The sequence below is a fragment of the Neomonachus schauinslandi genome, chromosome 6 (genome assembly GCF_002201575.2).
Source record: "Neomonachus schauinslandi chromosome 6, ASM220157v2, whole genome shotgun sequence".
Classification (NCBI taxonomy): Eukaryota; Metazoa; Chordata; class Mammalia; order Carnivora; family Phocidae; genus Neomonachus; species Neomonachus schauinslandi.
Window position 1 is genome coordinate 41,301,096 of NC_058408.1, and position 20,437 is coordinate 41,321,532.

The 20,437-nt window shown below is 53.0% G+C and overlaps 2 protein-coding genes across 2 annotated transcripts in view; one reads left to right on the plus strand and one right to left on the minus strand.

The window, feature by feature from the left end:
- The window catches only part of KIAA1614 (KIAA1614 ortholog), a 39,093-nt gene extending 36,857 nt beyond the window's left edge, over positions 1-2,236 (plus strand). Inside the window, exon 10 of the mRNA XM_044916096.1 lies at positions 2,043-2,236. Coding sequence (XP_044772031.1) covers positions 2,043-2,236 — 194 coding nt within the window. The remainder of the gene's footprint in view (positions 1-2,042) is intronic.
- Positions 2,237-14,803: 12,567 nt separating this feature from the next.
- STX6 (syntaxin 6) overlaps positions 14,804-20,437 on the minus strand; it is a 46,381-nt gene continuing 40,747 nt past the window's right edge. The window contains exon 8 of the mRNA XM_021682564.1: positions 14,804-16,434. Within this exon, the coding sequence (XP_021538239.1) occupies positions 16,358-16,434 (77 nt within the window). The 3' untranslated portion in view covers positions 14,804-16,357. The remainder of the gene's footprint in view (positions 16,435-20,437) is intronic.

The following is a 20,437-nucleotide window of genomic DNA, read 5'->3' on the forward strand; positions in this document are numbered from 1 at the left end:
GAATGACTGGCACGACATCAGTGTCTGTCCGGCTCTGGCTCCATGCTTTTGGGGTTTCTCATGGCTCCCCACATGCATGTCCTGCTTGCAGCAGCCATTTCTGTAGGCACCACCCTCCCCTCCTTACCTGCCCTCTGTCCATGGCAGCAACATGCAGGGGGGCAGGCAAGTGGTTAGAACACCCGGACAGAAGGGGTCGGAAATAGGGCAGGGGCTGCAAGAAAGGCCTCACTCGAGCAGCCGAGATGGCCGGCATATTGCTTCAGGGGAGGCAGCCTGGCGGCAAAGGCTCGGCTTGGCCAAGAAGCCCCGCACACCGAGAGAGTTCCACAGTCAGACCCGGGAGAGGGAGTGTGTCAGGAGGATGGTTTTGCTAGACTCAGAGCTACCAACCTTCAGGTGCCTTGAAGGAGATTTCAGTGCTTTCAAGCCCCCATCAGAGGGTTGCTCTGGAAGGCGTGCCACAAGCTGGGCTGAACAAAGCTCCTATGGGTGGGGGGGGCAGCAGAGGCAGGATGTCCCACTATAGTCCAAGTGTGTTAAATGCCTTCAGGCTCGAGACCGTGATGGGGGAGGAGAGGCCCTCTCAGGCCCCTTCCAAGGAAGCTGATTCTAGGACGCAGAAGTAAAGAGGAAGGAGTGTGCGGCCTGGGCTGGGGAGCTGTGAGGGCGTTTAAGGTGGCGCTGAGGGCGCCTGGGTGGCTCAGTTGGTTAAGCGACTGCCTTCGGCTCAGGTCATCATCCTGGAGTCCCGGGATCGAGTCCCGCGTCGGGCTCCCTGCTCAGCGGGGGGTCTGCTTCTCCCTCTGACCCTCCTCCCTCTCATGCTCTCTGTCTCTCATTCTCTCTCTCAAATAAATAAATAAAATCTTTAAAAAAAAAAATAAGGTGGCGCTGAGCGGCCCCCCTAAATTCTGCAGGTGTTGTCAGCTGCACACCGTCCACACCTTGGCCTTGTGCTCTCAGATCACCTGTGTTCGCTCAGTTGGGGGTGGGGCAGGCGCGGGGTGGTGCCCAGCTTTCCTTGTAAGACCCTTTATTCTCTTAACTGAAGGGGAGTCTGGAAGGTTTTCAGAAGAAGTTGAGGTGAAGGGGTCCCTCAGCAGGACTCGCCTGCGCTGTGCAGCCGGGAGAGTCCCGGGGAACTCAGGCTAGCCAGCCCCCAGGGCCCACAGAGCCTGCTCCACTGATGTGGGTTCCCCAAGTCGGACCCAGGGAAAGGGGAAGAATCAGGCTCTGCCCAGGCTCACGCTGCACCTGAGAGACCCAGGAGATGGTCACACTGGCCAGGCAGGGCCTTCCTAGGGGCAGTGTGGGGGACAGGATGTGTGTGAATAAGGGACAAGTGAGCCACCATGGCTTTAAATAGGGGGTGGAATTTTCACATTTCCTGGGCTTTTGCCCAGATGCCTCCAAATCCCAGTGAGGAACCACCTCTGAGGAAGATTGAGACCGGAGCTGGTCCTAACAGTAATATGAAGCAAACCAGGTTTGGATTTGACCTCGGCCATGTTCATTACTCCAATGATACCTTCCCACCCCTCCAGCTTCTTGAAGGCAGTAACTGGATCATATTTGTGAATCCCACCCAGTGGCAGGCGTGAAGTAGGGGTTTTTTTCTTAATTTTTAAGCATCAGTTTCCTTCCTATTCTACAATCAAAGCTCATCTCAGAAAAAGATAAGATCACCTCATTCACACAGGGGTATACACGAATAATAACAATAAAAAACAAACATTATTTGCTTAAAACATTATTTTATTAAAGCATTATTTGCACAGCTTTTTAAAAGAGACAGAAATGAAAGGATACCATGAGGGCGGGCACACTGTATCTATATAGAAAGCCAGTTGTGGTTGTGAGGTAGGATAATGAGGGTGTGCGCGTGCGAGTGTGTGTGTGTGCATGCGTGTGCGTGCTCATGAAGCAGTGCCCTATATGAGCACCCGCTCCCCAACCCCCGCCCGAAACACCACCTGGTCAGCATTCCACAGAGCTGCATCTGGATTTCATGTGTTCACTTGTTCTGTTTTCCCTTGCAGGGTTCTACGTGCAGGAGATGGCTGATGCGAGCATGGCCAAGCTGTACTCAGGGCTGCTGGGGGTAGGGGATGAGATCCTTGAGGTGAATGGGGCCAAGGTTGCCGGGCTGGGCTTGGCTCACATTAAAGAGCTCCTGGCCCACGCAGAGAGCTTGTCAGTCCGTGTGCTGAGGCAGAGGCCTGTCCCTCAGTGACCCAGGGCTGTTTTGCCCTCACTGTCACCCCCTCGGAAGCCCTGACCTGCCCCAGGAGGGACGGCTGGAAAGGCACTGCACGAAGCTGCTTTATGGATGAAAACAGATCACAGTGGCGTGTAACCGCTTAGGCTGTGGCAGGGGCTTCTGGGATTGACGACCGTAGGGTGAGGGCAGAATGGTGTGTTTTGTTTAGGGATGTTAATTTATGCCGAACTGGGGAAAGCAAACATGGATCTCCTTCCATGCCGGAAGTGGTGTCAACATCTTTCTGTACCTTTGTCGGCAGGAGGAGGAGAGAGATTCAGAGGTACTTGGGTGAGCCCCTGATTGTCTCCTCACCCCAAGTCTCATCCCACTCTCGATCAGGGCTCCCCCAGCCTCCACACTCCAGAACCAAAGAAAGTGCTTGGCCATATTGGCCTTGAGTCTGCCTTTAAAGTCTCATGTCTTCCATGTCCCATTTGACACCTTTGCTCTTTTTCCGGAAATGGGCAAAGTGTCCTAGTGTAACAGCCAAAGCCATGGGCCATATATTCCAAACCCAAAATTGGAATATGTGGTCTGGTGTGAGAACATCTGGGAGATGTTATCTGGCAGCCAGAATATTAAGAATCTCTGGGAAATTTTTGTGATATATAAAGTTGGAGGGGGAAAAACAATGAACCCGAGACCAATGTCAGGGAAGTGCAGCTGTGGCCAGTGGGTCTGGCCGGCTCCACCCCCAGCCCCCTGCCCTCTGCCTCTGCCCAGGGTGAGGCTGGCGCTGGTGGGGAGGGCCTGCCTGCCTTCTCCGGTGGAGTGTGGGCACAGGCTGCAGCCAGTGCCAGGCTGTCCCCAGCCACAGGCTCTCTGCCCAGGCTCCCTGATGGCTGCTGGGGGTGGGCCGGCAGGGAGTGCAATGACGCGTACAGGCAGGGGGATGGGCTCTCCACCCGGCTGTCTCCCAGCTCTAGGCCCAAAGGGTTGGGACTCTGGGAGTGGATGGCCGTGTGTCAGTCTTAAATTATTAAAAAGCAAAGCTGAAGCTTCTCTCGCTTTGAGTCGCTAAATTCTGCGCTGGATGCTCACTTGACCTTGAATGGCCAAGAGTGGGGTTCTGGGGTGGGGGAAGAGGGAGGGAGGATACAGGCCCAGCAGTGAGCTGTGTTGGGCCTGCCAGAGGGAAGGCCTGGGCGGTCCCCTGGGGTTGGGGTGACAGCCAGGGTAGATGCAGAAGCCTCCAGAGACAGTCCTTCCGCTGGGAGAGGAGCCTTGGGCAAGGTGCATTTCTGAACAGAAGACAGAATGGAGCTAGGGGCTTTGGGTAGGTGATACTGGGGGGCGGGGAGTGCAGAGGGCAGCTTCAGGGCTGTTGTAGAACTTGGGAAAACACACAGCCTTCGCTAAAACGAGTGTCCTAGCAGCTTTCCGTGGGCAAGATCACTGAAAGGCACATGTGGGCTGAGGGAAAGATGATGGGGGAGGAGGCAGGCAATCCTGTGGAGTGTGCAGTGAGTGTTTCAGGCCCTACCTGCAGGAACCAATTAAAACCCCTCTTTACTGGCCCCTGGAGGCTAAGGGTTGAGGGGTGCTCCCAGAGCCCCTCCGCATTGTAGGACTGGGAGACTGAGCCACCTGGGGTGGGGGGGAATGTGGGAGGAATGGGGAGCTGCCAGCAGGGGAGCAGGGAGGCCGGTGGAAAAAGTGTTTGGGCCTGCAGGGTGTGAAGAGGGTGCTGGGACATCTCAGAGAGCATCCTGGCCCCCCAAACTTGGGAATGGCCCGATGTCAGAAAGTATAGTCATGGGGGAACACTGGCAGCTCCTGCACCCCAATTCCTGGTCTTGAGGTCATGAAGTTTCATGTTGAATGAAAGCTTCTAGGGACAAAGGCACCTCTCTTCTCTGTATGGCGATCATGGACAACATGCCCTTCTGGCTCCAACTGGGAAGAAAGGGAAGAAAGGGAAGAAGGGGGCTCCGGCTGGGACAAGGCCGGGGAAGGTCTCTAAGGAATCCTGCACATCTGCTTCTGTTACCTGCCAGGGTCAGAGCCAGGCTCTCAACACATCCTATTCAGTCCTTAAAAAATAGATCTGCCAGGTAAGCTCTGTGTAGCATCTTCCTTTACACAGATGGAGATCCTTTACACAATGACAGGTGTCTGACGCAGGGCCCACTCCTCCTGCTGCGACCCCTCCCACAGCCCCCGAAAAAGGCTTGACAGAGGGGAGCGGACACTCTGGACCGTGTGGAAAGTAGACCTGCGCTTCTTGAGTAAAGTGGTGCCAGGGGGCCCGACTTGTGTGGGTGGGAGGGGACTTGGATTCCTCCAGACACCTGACAGTCCCCATCTGCTCTGCCTGGGGAGCTGCTCACCAGGTCAGCCCTGCGTCCCCCACACAGCCATCAGAATGTTCCCACTTAGAACGTCGTGTATTAACTGGGAGCCAGGCCCTGTGACAGGCAGGAGCTCCGGCAGGTGAGAAAGACGGGCTCCAGGGGCCACAGTCTAGGGGAGACGCAGACATTAGGCCTGGTGCAGGCAGCCGAGCAGGAGAGGGGGCTGGAGATGCCGCCTGCGCCAGATCCGCCCTCGGTGGGGGACGGAGGCTTACCTCCGTCCAAGGGGCACCCACGCGGGGCTTTGTAACATGAGTAGGAGCTGACAGGAAGGATGAGGGAAAGAACACAGAAAATAAGCAGCACGTGCAAAGCTGTCTAACCCATGGGCCCACCCCCAGCGCCTGCCCATTATTGGTATTCTGGGTCCGGGGCTCGCTCCACAGAAGGCCGCAGACGTTGGGACTACACAGAACAGAAAGGGGCTCCCACTTGGGCCTCAGACATGACAATATCCTTAGGGTGACAGGTGGGGGTGGGGAGCAAGGTGAGACGCAGAGGGCGCGGGGCGCGCAGGCCTGGGAGGGAAGGGAGGGAAGGGAGGGAAGGGCGGTCATGGCCCGGCCGCGCTCCCACCGTCGCCCGTTGCAACTTCTCCTCAGGGCGCCTCTTCTCGGTGGCGGAGGGGCCGGCGAGAGGCGAGAGCACATGTCCGCGCCCGGCGCGCCGGGAGCCAGGGGCCCTGGGGTGGGGGGGGGAGCGAACTCGGGCGCGCGCGAGCGACCGGGACCGCCGGGGTTCTCTGCCCGGACGCGCGTGTCGCCGGCAAGTCCCGCGGGTCCCGGCGGTTCGCAGGCGGCTGGCTTTCCGCCCGTGCGTCCTCCCGCCGCCGTCCCCGCGCCGTCCTTCCTGGCCTCGGCGGGGGCCCGGGCCGGAGACGCGGCTTGGCGCGCACTGTCCCGCCTGGCGCGGCCTCGGTTAGAGCCGCCGGACGGCTGCCGCCGGAAGTTTGCCAGAGGCTGGAGGCGTGTGTGTATGGGGGGGGGGGTTACACACCCCCAGCCCCTAACACGCACACGCGCACACACACAGGACAGCTTACTGGGCGCCGGGGGCCGGGAAGAGGCTGGCCCCCACTTTGCCTTCGAGGGACGCACGGCTGGGGGCGGGGGCGGGGAGCGGACAGCCCGGAGGACTGCGTGGTGACCGCGGCGGGCTGGAGCCGGTGAGCGGGATGGGACGGGAAGTGAGGTGACTCAGGACCCGCAGGCGGGGGTGGGAGTGGGGAGGTGGGGTGAGGGTGGCGCAGGAATGGGGACGCGGTGCGCGCAGTGTCCCCAGTCTCAGGATGGAGAAACCGCAGGCACGGCTCGATTTTTGGAAATCAAGGTTAATTCAAGGGCGTGCAGTCGCTGTGCCTGCTCCGTCTGCTCTTCAAATACTCCAGAGCTCTGTTGGGGACATCAAGGATTCAATTCTGAATCCTTCCAGCAACTCTGCGAGGAAGGGAATACTTATCTCGGGGTTACAAACTAGGGGGCCCGAGATTCAGGTTAAATTACTTATCCAAGGTTACACTGCAAACAACTAGCGGAGGTTGGATTTGAACCGGGCCCTGTGCGATTCCCAGCCTTCATGCGTCCTCCCTCCTGGGACCCTGTGGGGCTCACCTCATCCGGAGGCCCTCGAGCACCCCTCCTGGCCCTCACGGATGGCGGGGCGCAGCGCTGGCCCGGGACACCCAGCTGGGCCCACCCGCCGCTGACCTTCACCAGGGTGGGCGTGAGCGGTTCCCTTCTGTTTTTCTTGGGGTGGGGGAAATGGCATTGGCCCTCCCACTTCCCTGCGGGGGGGTGGGGCGGGGGTGGGGGACAAATCATTTTCCAGTACAGTGTTTCCGGAATGCAGGTGTAACCCACTCACGGGTCACAAAATCGGTCGAGACCAACATTTAAAAGAATATCAGTGCTTCGCACAAGCAAGTGTAGGTTTTGTTTGAGAACCGCCTCTTCCAGGGCTGGGGGTGTCCTGAGTTGTAATTTAAAGGGTCATTAAGACCCTGCTCCAGGGGCACCTGGGTGGCTCAGTCGTTAAGCGTCTGCCTTCAGCTCAGGTCATGATCCCAGGGTCCTGGGATTAAGCCCTACATCGGGCTCCCTGCTCCATGGAAAGCCTGCTTCTCCCATTCCCACTCCCCCTACCTGTGTTCCCTCTTTTGCTGTCTCTCTCTGTCAAATAAAATCTTAAAAAAAAAAAAAAAAAAGACCCTGCTCCAGAAGGCACAAAAAAAACACCCTTGGGGCTAAGGCCCAGGGAGGGGGCCTCCGGCATCCGATACCCCACACTCCACGTGCGGACTTCTTCGGGTGGCGCCTTGCCTCAGGAGGCTGCGGAAACCTTCCTGGACTGAGTGTGCCTGGCCTGGGGCGGGGGGTGGGGTGGGGGGTGGGGGGGTGGGGGAGAGGCATCCTCCATCCTCCATCCTTGTCCCAGGGGCAGGGTATAATGATGTGACTGGACTTGCTGCTCCTTCAAACTAGCTTCAGTGCAGTGGGATTCCCCCGAGGGTATGTATAGCCAGGAGCTTGGGCTGTTGGTTCCCTGATCTGGCCACGCTGCAGATCCACGCCCTCACCCCTTTTGTGCGCTTATTCCTGTGCCCTTGCTGGAACATCCTTCCCCTTGTCCGCCATGGACTCCTTGGCGGCCTTCAGAAATGTCAGAGGTGCCTGTCCTGGGAAGCATTCCAGGACACCTGCATGCTGACTTTGGCCCCTTTTCCTTAGCTCCCATATAATCAGGTACAAGCGCTCTTTATTGTGGCTCTTTTCAAATAGCATTTCTTGCTTATCCTCCACCAAACTCACCTGGCAACAACTGGACTTCCCTTGTCCATCTGCGCAACCCATTTCCCGCCCCAAATCCCCAGGCTGGTCCTGGAGCTATTCAAAAGGTCCTGCTGTCACCGGATCCCCTTCCTTCCCTCCCTCTCTCCCTCCCCGCCATCCTCTCTGAAGTTTCCCTTCTTCCCACAGAGCCAGAGCACCTGCTTAGAAATGGCAGCAGCCTTCCTTGGCACGAAGCTCTGCGCAGCTTTCTCAGGCTGTGGGCTTGGCCAGGTCGGAGTCCTGGGCCCCGAGGAAGGGGCTGCTGGCATTGGCTCTGAATCTCTGCCCACACAGCCCAGCTTTAACAGCTGCCCTGCCAGGCCTGGAGGACATCCGGAGCTCTCCTGTGGCTGCCCGGCTGCCCCGCTGGGGCTGCCTTTGTCTCGTCCTTCTGCAATCTGGGCTCAGGCCCCGACTCGCAGTGTGGGGCTGTCCTTAGGGGTCTGGCCAGGTGCCAGGTACTGGGGAGAGGCCTGCCCTGCCCTTGGGATGCCCGTGTCCCCAGGGTGGAGACAGCTACAGCTGTGAAAAGAGACAAACCAGTGTGCCAAGGCCTACAATGGAAGCCCCAGGCAGGAGGCCCCACTCCACCTGGTGAGCAGAAAGCTTCCCAGAAGAGCCAGCCGTGGGCTCACCAGCCTCCATCCCTCAGGAGCAAGGAATGCTGGGTGCTGTGGGGGCCATTCAGATGCCACAATGTTGCTTCTCACCCTGGGCTCCGCAGGCTGAGGCTCCAGGCTTTTCTGAGTTCATACAATGAGTTGGGCTAACTTACTTTTTGCACATTTCCAGCCAAATAAAAGCTCCGAAACATTTTTATCAGCAAGGCTAACCTGCTTGAGGTTCTTTTTTTTTTTTTTTTAAAGATTTTTTATTTATTTATTTGAGAGAGAGAGAATGAGAGATAGAGAGCACGAGAGGGAAGAGGGTCAGAGGGAGAAGCAGACTCCCCGCCGAGCAGGGAGCCCGACGCGGGACTCGATCCCGGGACTCCAGGATCATGACCTGAGCTGAAGGCAGTCGCCTAACCAACTGAGCCACCCAGGCGCCCCCTGCTTGAGGTTCTTGACAAGTAGACTTCTTGAAGCCTACAGCGGGCATATAGGGTTAGAGATGTGGTCAAGTCCAAGGCACCTGGTATCCGGGTTTTATCTTCAGCACTTCCAGCTCAGCGCTTTAACCCACCGCTGACTCATACTACAGCTCTTTTCATTCCTTGTTCTCGCCTCAGCTTTTACTGCTTCTCGGGTTAGAAAGACGGCTTCCCGAAATGCTTGCCACCCCTCAAATCTGAACGGCGCCTTTTTTGTCTGAAGGGAGGCTGGCTTCATGAGGGTCCAGTCAGACCTGGGTTCTCATCCTGCCTCTACCACTTCCTCATGGAACTCTGGAGCAAATTCTTAATTGCTCCATGCCTGTTTTCAGGTATAAAGTGGGCTTCGACAGGATTTCCCTCATGGGGTTGTGGGAATTAAATGGGAGACAGAAATTTCACTCATGTCCCGGACACCTCGGTCAAAGACCTGCCAGCCCATCAGATTCTCATCAAATGTTGGCTGAAAGTTTCAGCTGCTAATTAGATATAACATTTGAGAAATTTTTTCCTATGAGTTGATGGCCGCCTCCCAAAGGCTGGCCAATCCTAGTGTGAACTTTTGTGAAAGCAGACAGGATGCATCTAATGGTGTGGTGAGGAAAGGGAATACCATTACAGAGGTCAGAAAGGTTGGATTTGGATTTCTCACATCCAAGCTTCTGGAACACATCACCCGCGGAGGGGTTTATTGGTGGGGATGTTTGTGCTCAGACTCTGCCTGCATCTGCACCAAATGGAGACTCCACTAATGTTCCAGTTATCAGTGTCACCTGGGTAGAAGGTGTTTCCAGACACGTGAGACCCCAGAGGTGCCAAGGATCAAGGTTTATAGATCTGAACTGTGTCCTCAGGTCTTGTATTTTCAGGGAGTTTTATGTAAGGTTTATAGCCAGTGGGGACCTTTTGAAAGATAGCAAATCACTCTTTTGCTGCAAAGCGGAGCCTCCAGTGGAGTCAAGTGCTGGTCAGTCCAGAACCCTCAGCCTTGTAGACGCCTGCCTTTTCCCCCGTCCACACGACACAGTCCGCGCTTCCTCGGGCTGGGGTGGGGGGCTGATTTGCTTTTATCAGCGAGCACACGTAACCACTTCTTCCTCCTAAATCCCTTCCTCCTCAGATATTAACTAGAACTCTCAAAATAAGCACTCACTCCTCCAGCAAGGCTGGTTATAGGTTGGTTTGCGTTAACCCTCCTTGCTGTTACATTTGGGGGGGAAGTCAAACTGGGGACTCACAAAGCACTGATGTCCCAATTTCTGTGCTCAGCGCCGGGGGCATAGTAAGTAGCTCTGCTTCTCATCAGCTGTGTGATCTTGAGAAATAACTTGTGTCCCAGGTTCCTCATCTGCACATTTGAGATAGTATTAGATGAGGAAACTTCACTATTTCATACAGCCATTTTAAGTATCATCTGCATTAGTACAGACGAAGTACCTAGAACAGTGCCAGGCACACAGAAGGTGTTCGGTTAATAGGAGTGAGGAGGATGATGACAAATGGAATGATGAAGGTCCGTGCCCTCAAGGAGCTTATGTAGCCTCATCACCTTGTCCCACACAGAACTGAAGGCAGGTTCTTTCAACTGCCAACCGGGATGGCCGATATTCTTGTTGGCCAACACTTCGGTGAGTGGGGAATAAGACTCAGGTCGGGTTTCTCTGCTCCCCACACACTCCTTGTCCCAACTGAAACTGTGCTGTATGGTATTTTGAATACATAGTGTGGTTATTTTGGGGTTTAATAATTCATGTGACTTGCCCAGCCAAAGAAAGCCCAATTTATAATTCAGATCTTCTAACAGCCACACACTTTCCTCACCCCAGGCGTACGCGTATGTCCGTGTTTATTAGTAGGGGCAGAAGGAGGGCGTGTGTGTAGGTATGAAAGGAAACAAAAACAAAGACAAAAACCAACAGAACTTAAACACAACAAAACAACAGCCCAAGACAAAGGTCATGGTTTCTCCATTTCTCTTTTAATACTGAACAGTATTCTTTGTACAGCTATAACATGATTTCAAGAGCAGAAGTAAGAAACATTACTAATAGACTTCAGGGTGTAAAAATACCACTTTGAAAGACGGCTAGTTGAGATTTTTCTTACACAAGTATTTTTAAAAAGTTTTCAAGTTTATAGTGTCATCAGTTTGTTTAATGTCAGGATTACACACAAAGCTGTGGAAGAGGTTTTATTATGCAGGGATGGTTTACTGTAGCCTAAATTCCACGATGCAGTAGCAGTGATTCTGAAACTAAACTGGGTGTCAGAAGGCCCTTGGAGGGCTTGGGAACACCCCAGAGTTTGTGATTCAGCAGAGCCGAGGGGAGCGCCGAGAACCTGCATTTCTAGCAAGCTCCGGGGCGATGCCGCCGAGGCTGGGCCCACACCACACTTGGAAACCCGGCCTGTAGAAAAAGAATGCATCTACCTGTGGCGAGGGGCGTAAACTGGCGTAAACTGGCACCAGGACCACCGGGCTCTTCTCATGAGGACTGGGGAGTGGGGGGGCCATCTGGAAATCACCCAGGCATTTGCAACTCTAATCTTTGATCTCACTTCTTTAGTTTGTACCTTCTAGTTATTTAAAAATGAAACGCTGTAGGTTATTTATCCTTCGAAGAAAAATACAATGGTTTAATCTTGCTGAGGGCTGCCAGGTATTACACATTTGACTTTTCCATTACACTGATTTCTGATTACAAATGAGCCAGTGAAAGCGTATTTTTCCACTTACAAAAAAATGAATCCACAATCATTTACAGCTTGCTGTCTTTGGCCCTTTCCTGGTTTCCAGGCCACCCTTACCCAGGGCGTTCTCCCAGCCTGGGTCGAGCTAGGACGGAACCACATCCAGCTTACAAACAAGTTCCAGTCACTCATTCTAGCGGGGGACACCTGGCTGGCCTCTCCCCGCCCTGCACAGATACTTTCTTTTCCTGAGGACTAGGACATCTGCCTCTCCCAGAGCACACTTTACCCACAGGGCTGCGATTCCCGTTCGGGAGCAGGGTCTCAGCTAAAGCCCACTTTGTGCAGAGCAGAAAGAACAATGGTGAACGTGGTCTTGGCCCAGGGCTGGCAGAAAGCCCGGCTCGTGCAGAGCGCCCGGCTGACACGCGGCTACACCACAAGGCCCGAGAGCTTTGCTCAGCGAACAGTGAGGCCGGGGGGGTCTTATTTCTATCACCCCCTGGATAATCGAGTGGCTTCTGGGTTCAAGAACTCGTAACCTTAAAAAAAAAAAAGGGATAAAATATACTTTCTCACAGGTCCACGCCAAGCAGCTGGGCAGGTGACTGGGACAAATCACCCTCTCAGCACAGTTCCCGTCACACAGCCTTGGGGAAGGGCATTTCTGGACAAAGGTCACATGGGAAGGAAAACAGCACCAACACATTAGCTTATGTTGCAGGGAAACCAAGTTCTTTTTCTTCCTTCCCCGCCTCGCCACACACCTGTTTTCTGCACAGACCAGAACATCATGAAGAAGTGCCACCTAAAGGTAGATGGCAGCACCATGGCAAGACCCCCCGGGAGCTTTCAGAGCTTCAGTGTTCGTCCAAAAGCAAAAAACACCAAATGGCTGGGGTGAGGGGTGCACACGACAGGTTACTACCAGCCTACCTTGTTACGTCGCCGAGGTCGCTTGTCCCTGGGGCCAAGTCCAGCATGCAGCGCCGCAAATGCCCCCCATGTCTGTTGGAGGAGCTGAGCTGGGGCCTCCAAGGCCTTCTGAGGGCACCGTTGGGGCTGCTGACCCCAGGGGCCAGCGAGCCTGGGGTTTCAGCCCTGCCATGAGTGACCGGAACTGGGCCTCAAGAGCCGGAGACTCGGAGGTTCTCTGCACTGCTCTTTTCATCTGACGGCTGTTCTACTTGGAATTCTCTTGATTTTCTGGCCCCGACAGCCGACAGCAGCTTCGCAGTGAGCGTCACAGCAAGGGGCCCACGGCGAGGCCAGTGTCCGCGCCTCCATAACGGCCTGGCACGGGCCTTGCAAGAGTAAGACCTCCTCACTGGAAGCGCAAGCATGTCTGTGAGGGCCGGGAGCCAGGTAAGGACAGCTGGACAGGCCAGCCCGGGGCCGCAGCTGCCCTCCGCTCAGCAGCAGAGGCCCCGGGAGAAGCCCGCCGCTGCGCCCACGCCGGCCGCCTGGGGCCGTTCACTGGGCGCCATCCTCCTGCAGGGACTGGACGGGACGGCGCCGTGGGCCGCAGGGGCTGGAAGTCTGCGAGCCCTCTGGTTTCCCCTCTCTGCTCTTGATGGAGAAAGAACGTGCTTTTCAAAAGCGTTCTTCTGAAAAAATAGGAAAGACATGGCAGCGAGAGGAACACAAAGGGAGGTAGTGCATGCCGTGTTTTACAACTTGCGCTTCTCGGCCGGCCCACCGCTGTTCTGCTTCCAAGTTCATCCTGCAGCATGAGGCGAAGCCAAGCAGTCCGAGCCCACTGAGCTGAAAAGCAGCTCCTCTATGTAATTCAGTTCCTAGATCTTCAAATGCTGTGAATTCTCTAGAAAGGTAACGGTCTCACTTTATAGCCAGGGAAATTACCAAAAGAAAGATCTTGGCTCTGCCACCTTCACTTACAGAAGGTAAAACACTTCACAGAGACAGATTTCTGTTGGAGTTAGACTAGATTTCTCTTCACAGCCCTGAATCTCACGAGGTGAGAAGGAGTGGGAGTTGCCAAGTGGTTGGCTACCAGACCCATCAGTCTGTTTAACTCTGGCTAAAAGCAGAGAATAATGGGCAAGCCACCAAGTTTCTCCCCCTTCGGCTCTGGCGTGAAGATCCTCGTGTAACACACGCTGCGACTTCCAATTGCCACCCAGCAGCGGGCACCCACAGAGCGCTGGGAGCGCGCAGTCCGCACAAAGGCAAGATGAAAAATTAGGACTAAAAACTAAAGGTATTTCAGTTTTCCAGCTGGATCCCCACTCTGGCAAACTCTCTCAATGGTTCATTCCCCCCAACCTATCCCCCAATCAGCTGATTAGAAAAACGTTTTTCCAATAAACCGATAAACGTAAGCTGAGCTCTCTTGTATCCATCGTATTATGCCAGTTCCTTAGAAATGATATGTGTCGAGGAGCGGAGGCTGCAGGAAAAAGCCCACACGCTACAGGATGTGCCTCTAAGCAGTGCAGAGGGTCACCAGGGTCTGCTTCTCTCCCCATTCTACGGGCAGGGGGGCCACGCAGGTGCCCCCGAAAGCCCGGCAGTGTTAGGATCGCTGATGAGGAAACACTTATCCTCAAAAATCAACCTAAGCCCCTGGCTTGTTCCCTCGGACTGCCCTGGTTTGCACTCTGAGCGGAGACGTCTACAGTGATGCCCAGTTCGGGCACAACAGGGTCAGACCAGGATCAGGCTGGCGGGGCCCAAGCTCTGCTTGGGGCAGAGCTGGCGCGGACAATTACCGGACAATTACAGTAAGAGGCTGCCCTGTTAAAGAGCAGTTCCTTTGAGGTGCAGAGACAGGGGCGCCCGCGGAGAGAATGTGGGCAGTGCTTGTATTTTAAAGTAAACTTTCTCCTCCTAAATAATTCCCTAGTCAGCCTCAGCGGGAGTCTGGTCTACAATAGCCACTATTTAGCAAACACTTGAAATTAAGTGAGGTCATCATGCCGATTCTAAATCTATCCAGACATTTAGTAATTAAGTCTCCGGGTCACAACACTTGGCCCGCCCCTCCCCCCCCCACCCCCCCCCATCCCCCCCCCCCCCCCCCCCCCCCCGACCTCAGGGAAGCAGCTTACTCATTAATGACCAGGCATGTTCCCAACAAGCCCCACGGACACACATGACAGTTAGTTGTGTGGGGCACAGTAAACCTGGTCATAGCAGGAGAAGAGCATGGCTTTTAAATGGCATGATCATATAGGTCATTAGGCTGCCTCTGCTAATGCGGATTGTGGATTACAGTACTGAGACAAGGTCCCCACTTATGGTGAACAAAGACCTATACGTTTTAATGCAAATCTAAGGACCATCCCTATTCTAAGTTTAGAGAAGACTATTTGAATGAGTCTCAAAACTTGTAAAACAAATAATCTAGTACCCTACGTCTGAAGCCCTTTGTAGTTATCTTTTTTTTTTGCTAATTTGAAAAAAATAACTTATTTATATATCAAATAGAGTTGAATGTAAACATGGATGTCAACCACCCTTTTAGTTTTATAAATCTGCTTTTAGCTTTCATTAAGAGGCAGATTTCCTTACCTACCATGATCCTAACCATGAGAAAATACCCTTCTTTAAAAAATTGTTACAAGTATTTATTAAAAAGTGCAATTCATAAGTCAGCTGGGCAAGTACATCATTGTAAATCACAAAAAAGGGGGGGAGGAAGCCCAAAGCAAATAAACAAACAAAAAACCCCAACAAATACAGACAAAACATGAAAAAAAGGAAAAAAAAAAAAGAGTGCGCTGTGGAATGGGCCCCAACAGATGAGGAAACAGGAAGTCAAAGCTAGAGCTCTATGCAGACGTTGCTGTGCTTTCCAAGTGCAGAAGGTGGAGGGGGAGAGCGTGGCCCCTGCCGCAGGGCTCCGGGTCAGCTGCTGCTTCCATATCGGTGACGGCATCGGGGAGGTTATAAAAATATCCTACAGACGCCGGGACGCTGGAGGCGTTTAAAAAATCATCGGAAGCTTGAAGTTTAGCATCTCAGCAGTTTCAGCTACTAAAACTCAATTAAAGCATCCGTTCTTTAAATTTGGATTGGCTCAGTTATTTGGCTGGATGATAAAAAAACTGAGTTGTCATCTTAGGGGAAAAAAAAAAAACCCCACCCAAGTTCACCTACCCATTCTTGCCATTACTCACAGGGTAAGAAAAGTCCGGTCCAGAACTAGCCTTTTTGGTCATTATGGTTTCTGAGTGTCGCCGTACTCCCAATGTACTAACCACCCCCCCCACCTCCAATGCAGAGTGCCACGGGAATGACCTAACCGGCCATGAGACTGGCCCCGGATCCAGACCATCCAAGTGTGCAGCTGAGCTGCGCCATATGGGTAAGGGGCGTCCTCAAAATACAGGGTGCACCAGGACAGCAACATGAATTTGGCAAGGCTCTGACCTCCGGCAACCTCACCCACCCTTCCCTCAGCTGTGCAAACCCTGGGTCCTGCTGCCCTCTCCTCCCCTCGGTTCAAGCCACCAGCTGTTAGCACCCCCAAAGTCTAGTGCTTTCCGTTATTTTCCATTAGTTATTTCTACCACAGAATAACGAGCCTGGAAAAGCAATTTTATCCCAGCACTTATCCCTGAAAAATGGATCACTGCGTTTTTTGTCACAAACTGCTTCTGGGCCTAGCGTCCCCATTAGCAGCCAGCTCTCGGGGGGCCAAGGGCCGCTGCCGCAATGGGAAATGAGACCTGCCCGGGAGCCTGCACTCCCGATGGTGCTCTCGGGGATGCGACAGCGGTGTGCTGTCCGAGCTGGGGGGGAGGCGGGGGGAGCTGCCAAAGATGGATGGAATGAGCAAAAGCAAGCGCTAGTGGAGTCTGCAAACTTTTCCGGATTCCTCAGAGGCTGTCCTGGGGGCCCAAGGCCCCGGAGGCAAAGCAGTGCCGAGCCGTCCTCGGAACAGGACAGGCGGCCCCGGGAGCGCACAGTCGTCGCTTCCTCTTCCCAGCGGCCCTGCCAGTGCCGGGTCAGAGCAGCTGTCTCAGTGGTGGGGTCACAAGGAGGGAAGTCAGTGCAGGCTGTGTTTTCCAGAGAGGAGTGTAAAGAGACGGCAACGCTGGGGTGCTGCTTCCCGCCTCCCCTGGGGTTCGTGAGCAGGAGGAGCCATGCCGGGCCGCCGTCACAGCACTAAGAAGAAGACCAGCACGACCAGCAGGACCACAAAGAGGATGGCGATGGCACACCACTGGCGCCGATCTGCAAGGCAGGACACAAGCATCAGCGCTCATGACTCCACGCTCCCCAAGGGACGACAGTCACATGCACGCCCTGAAGCAGAGAGGGGACAGGATGTGCACACGACGGGCACACACAGGCTCTGGAGCCTGCCCGGGGGTCGCGTATCCTGGCCTGCTCCGCGTGTGCATCCACAGCTCTGCCAGTCGCCTGAAAATGGGCCTCTAGTAAGTACGTGCTTTGTGTCGCAAGCCTTTAATTACAATCTGCGGTGCTCAGCTTGCTGCTGGTGGGCACCATGTCCCTGGGAAGGTGTTGGCATCGGCGTTACGGATCAAAGCCCGTTTGCTTTCATCTCCTACCGAAGTCAAATCATTTCATTCAACAACACTCAGCACTATGGGAGGATGGAAAGAGGATAAAAGCGCCTGCTGGTCACTTCAGGAACCGAGGAGCTGAAAAAGCAAGCTCTGGGGATCAAGAGCATGATCAACATTACCCCACACCTGTCAGGAAAGAAGTGAGATCACTTAACCAGTAACTTACACAGCTTACCCATAAAGGAAAGTGGAATGTTTTCTCTGAAACCTTCTGCCCTACTGACACTTGAGGACAACCACCAGAAGCAAAGTGGTTAGAGTCCATCTAAACGGCCGAGAGCAAGGGGGCTCGAGGGGCAGGAGGGCACACACAGGCCCCAGGGGAGCCCCCGCTGCACCCACAACCCTGACTGCGGGTTCATCACGCTGCACAGAGGCTGCCTGGCAGGGCTTTGTGAGCGTGAACACGAATACCCTCGCACACTCTGGGCTGGGCCAGGCTGGGCATGGGGCCTAGGATGCCTCTTTAACTTGTGCAGGTGTAGAAAGAACACGCGGTCTTTCTGTAGACGAGTCCTGCATTTTCCACATAGGGTCACACTGATAGAACAGAATTTCACTGGCCTATGAAAACGTAGTTCAATGGCTAGAAATGATCACTCCGTTTAAACAGAAATATAAAGGTTTACTGATTCATCAAAAGTTTATTGGAAAGGGGCACCTGGGTGGCTCAGTCGGTTAAGCGTCTGCCTTCGGCTCAGGTCATGATCCCAGGGTCCTGGGATCGAGCCCCACATCGGGCTCCTGGCTCAGCGAGGAGCCTGCTTCTCCCTCTCCCTCTGCCTCTGCCTCTCTCCCTGCTCATGCTTTCTCTCTCTCTCTCTCTCTGTATCTCTGTGTCTCAAATGAATAAATAAAATCTTAAAAAAAAAAAGTTTATTGGAAAGCCTGCAGATTGTGGCACACCACAGCGATCGAGACTCACACTACATAAAGGTTTGAATCTAGGAAAAGAGACTGCCAAACTGTCTACAAAGCAATGCTAAGTCCACGAACCAAGGACTTAAATTATTTAAATGCCATGGAGAGCACAATCTTAGAACCGGGCAACAGACAGCCACCAACCGACAGTACACAAAGCAAGTACCTTCTTAGTGGTGATCACCTTGTTCTACTTCTGATGTGCTAGAAACTCACTTAGTGTGATTAGGGCAAAGACCCCAAATCTGTCGGTTCCTTATCTGAACAGGAACTAGTCCAATGGGCATGGGAGGCAGAAATCAACCTATCAGATAATAGTCTGTTTATCGCTTCACTGGCCAAGAAAACTTGAGTATCCAGCATTTTTCATCTATTTAAAAATGTTTATGATAATTTAAAAACACTCTCATTAAAATGATTAATCAATATTCTTCCAGGACAAAACAGTCAAGGTAATTGCTTCCTAACCACCCCCACCCCCCAACCTCATACAGATCCCTGCCCCTCCCCCCATCCTGCCTTTCTCAAACCCGGATTCCCAATATTGAACCGGTTTTCTACTTTTTGGCTTTCCACCAGCCTCTACCCAATCCCCTCCCACCTCCAATCACTTCCTCTTCCCCAACTGCATTAAACAGGGGGTTTTCATCGAGAAGTTGGGTCACACAAGCCAGCACAACCCAGGACCGCTCTTTGAAAGCCATCTTCCTCTGCAGGGCTAAGCTGCTGCTTCGAAGCAGGACCCAGGTAAGCTCTGGGAGCTGTTACCCCAGCTGACTTCTCCCCAGAAGGGGGGAGTACTAACCACGAAGGCTTCTGTGCTCTCAAGTGAAAAGCCTAACCAGCTCGGCAAGGTCAAGACCTGTTTCAAAAAGTCAGATAGGAACAAAGAGAACTCCAGGGGCAAGTTTTTTTCCCCCTTCCAGTATGTTTTTCTTCCCTAAAGAGAAAAGAACGACGACAGAATTTTGGAAAGTGAGGGGAAGAAAACCTCTGTATCTACTCAAAAGAATATACTTTCCTTGGGTCGCTCGAAAAGGCAGGTATGGCATCCTGGCTGATCTCTGTGGAGCAGCCAGCCGCGTGGAGGGCAGGTGTCCTGTGCCTGCTCACTGACCGCCTCATCGAACTTCAGTGGGTCTTGATATACTTTAGGTAGGGACTGAAAGGTAGTGAATTTGCCCAAAAGTTAGGGAGGTGAACAGAGACAAATACGAACTGCCCTGTTGTCAAACCGAAGCCGGCACTTTGCGGGAGGCTCTGAGTGAGCTTTCTTCTGGGAGCAAGCAAAGATTAAAATGAAAACCCCAGGCAAGCTGTCCAAACTGAAGGGCCTTTCAGGCTGAATGCTCTGTTTCCTGGCTCTTTTTCTTAGACAAACATAATTGAAGTCCCCACTTTGCTCCCCAAACTTTTCTTTCAGGATAAAGTAGAATAAAGCATAAGCAAGGCTCAGTGCTATTTATACACACTGAACGGCTTATCACAATGCAAGTACTTTTCTAAATTATTCATACCCGGAATGCTGAGAAACAAAGACACAGTGCATCTTTGTTCTTTGCTCTTCCCCAAACAAAACTGGTGCTGAAGTAGCTACTTGACTTTGTGACTAATACATACACTAGTGAGAGGCCTGGTGTTTCAACTTGTTATATAATACTTCATTAATTTTTTTTTTTTTTAAAGTAGAGGGGTGAAGGTGGGAGAGGAGAGAACACAGAGGAATAAGGAAGGCGGCTTTGCAAACCTTTCTCTGAAGTGTGTGAAAGATGAACTAAGCTGGTGCGTGCTTTCGGCAATGACTTGCTAAAAGCATAAAGGTATTTGTCCCTGGAGAGAAAGAAGGAAGGAAGTCTGGCTATGAGCTTCCCTCTGTCTTGGATCTAACAAAGACAAATACGAACTGCCCTGTTGTCAAACTGAAGCCGGCACTTTGCGGGAGGCCCTGAGCGAGCTTTCTTCTGGGAGCGAGCAAAGATTAAAATGAAAACCCCAGGCAAGCTGTCCAAACTGAAGGGCCATATTCTGCCTGTCCTACTATTTTTTTAAAACACAAACAGTTTTACAAACTTACAAACAGTAAGTACTAATATATGGGAGACACTGTTAAACACTTGTACATTAATTACTATTATTTCATTTAATCTTCACAATGATCTTGAGAGGAAGGCATCAACCTATTTTTTTACAGATAAGAAGCTGAGCCCCAGACAACTGTTCTATAACTTGACTATGAGTTGAAGTGCTGGAAAGTAAATATACATTTGTATTTAAGTCTCAGCTCAAAAGTCCGAACTATTAGACCCCGTAACACAGACCTGATGGGAGGAAACCCAAAGAACGACGTGTCAAGAAAGAGGGGAAGTTCCAGTGGGGGAGCTGGGTGCTCTGGTTCAAGAACATCTACATCACCTCAAGGAGCAGCTCAGGCCCTCCCTTCACCAAGCCATCCCCACCAACTAAAGAAAAAAGGAGATACTGGATTTTCTTTGATTTAAAAAATACTATTTCTGGGATGCCTGGGTGGCTCAGTTGGTTTAGCATCTGCCTTTGGCTTAGGTCATGATCTCAGGGTCCTGGGATCGAGCCCCACGTCGGGCTTCCTGCTCAGCGGGGAGTCTGCTTCTCCCTCTGCCTCTCCTCCCGCTCATGCTTTCTCCCTCACTCTCTCTCTCAAATAAATAAAATCTTTAAAAAAAGAATAAAATATTATTTCTAATGTA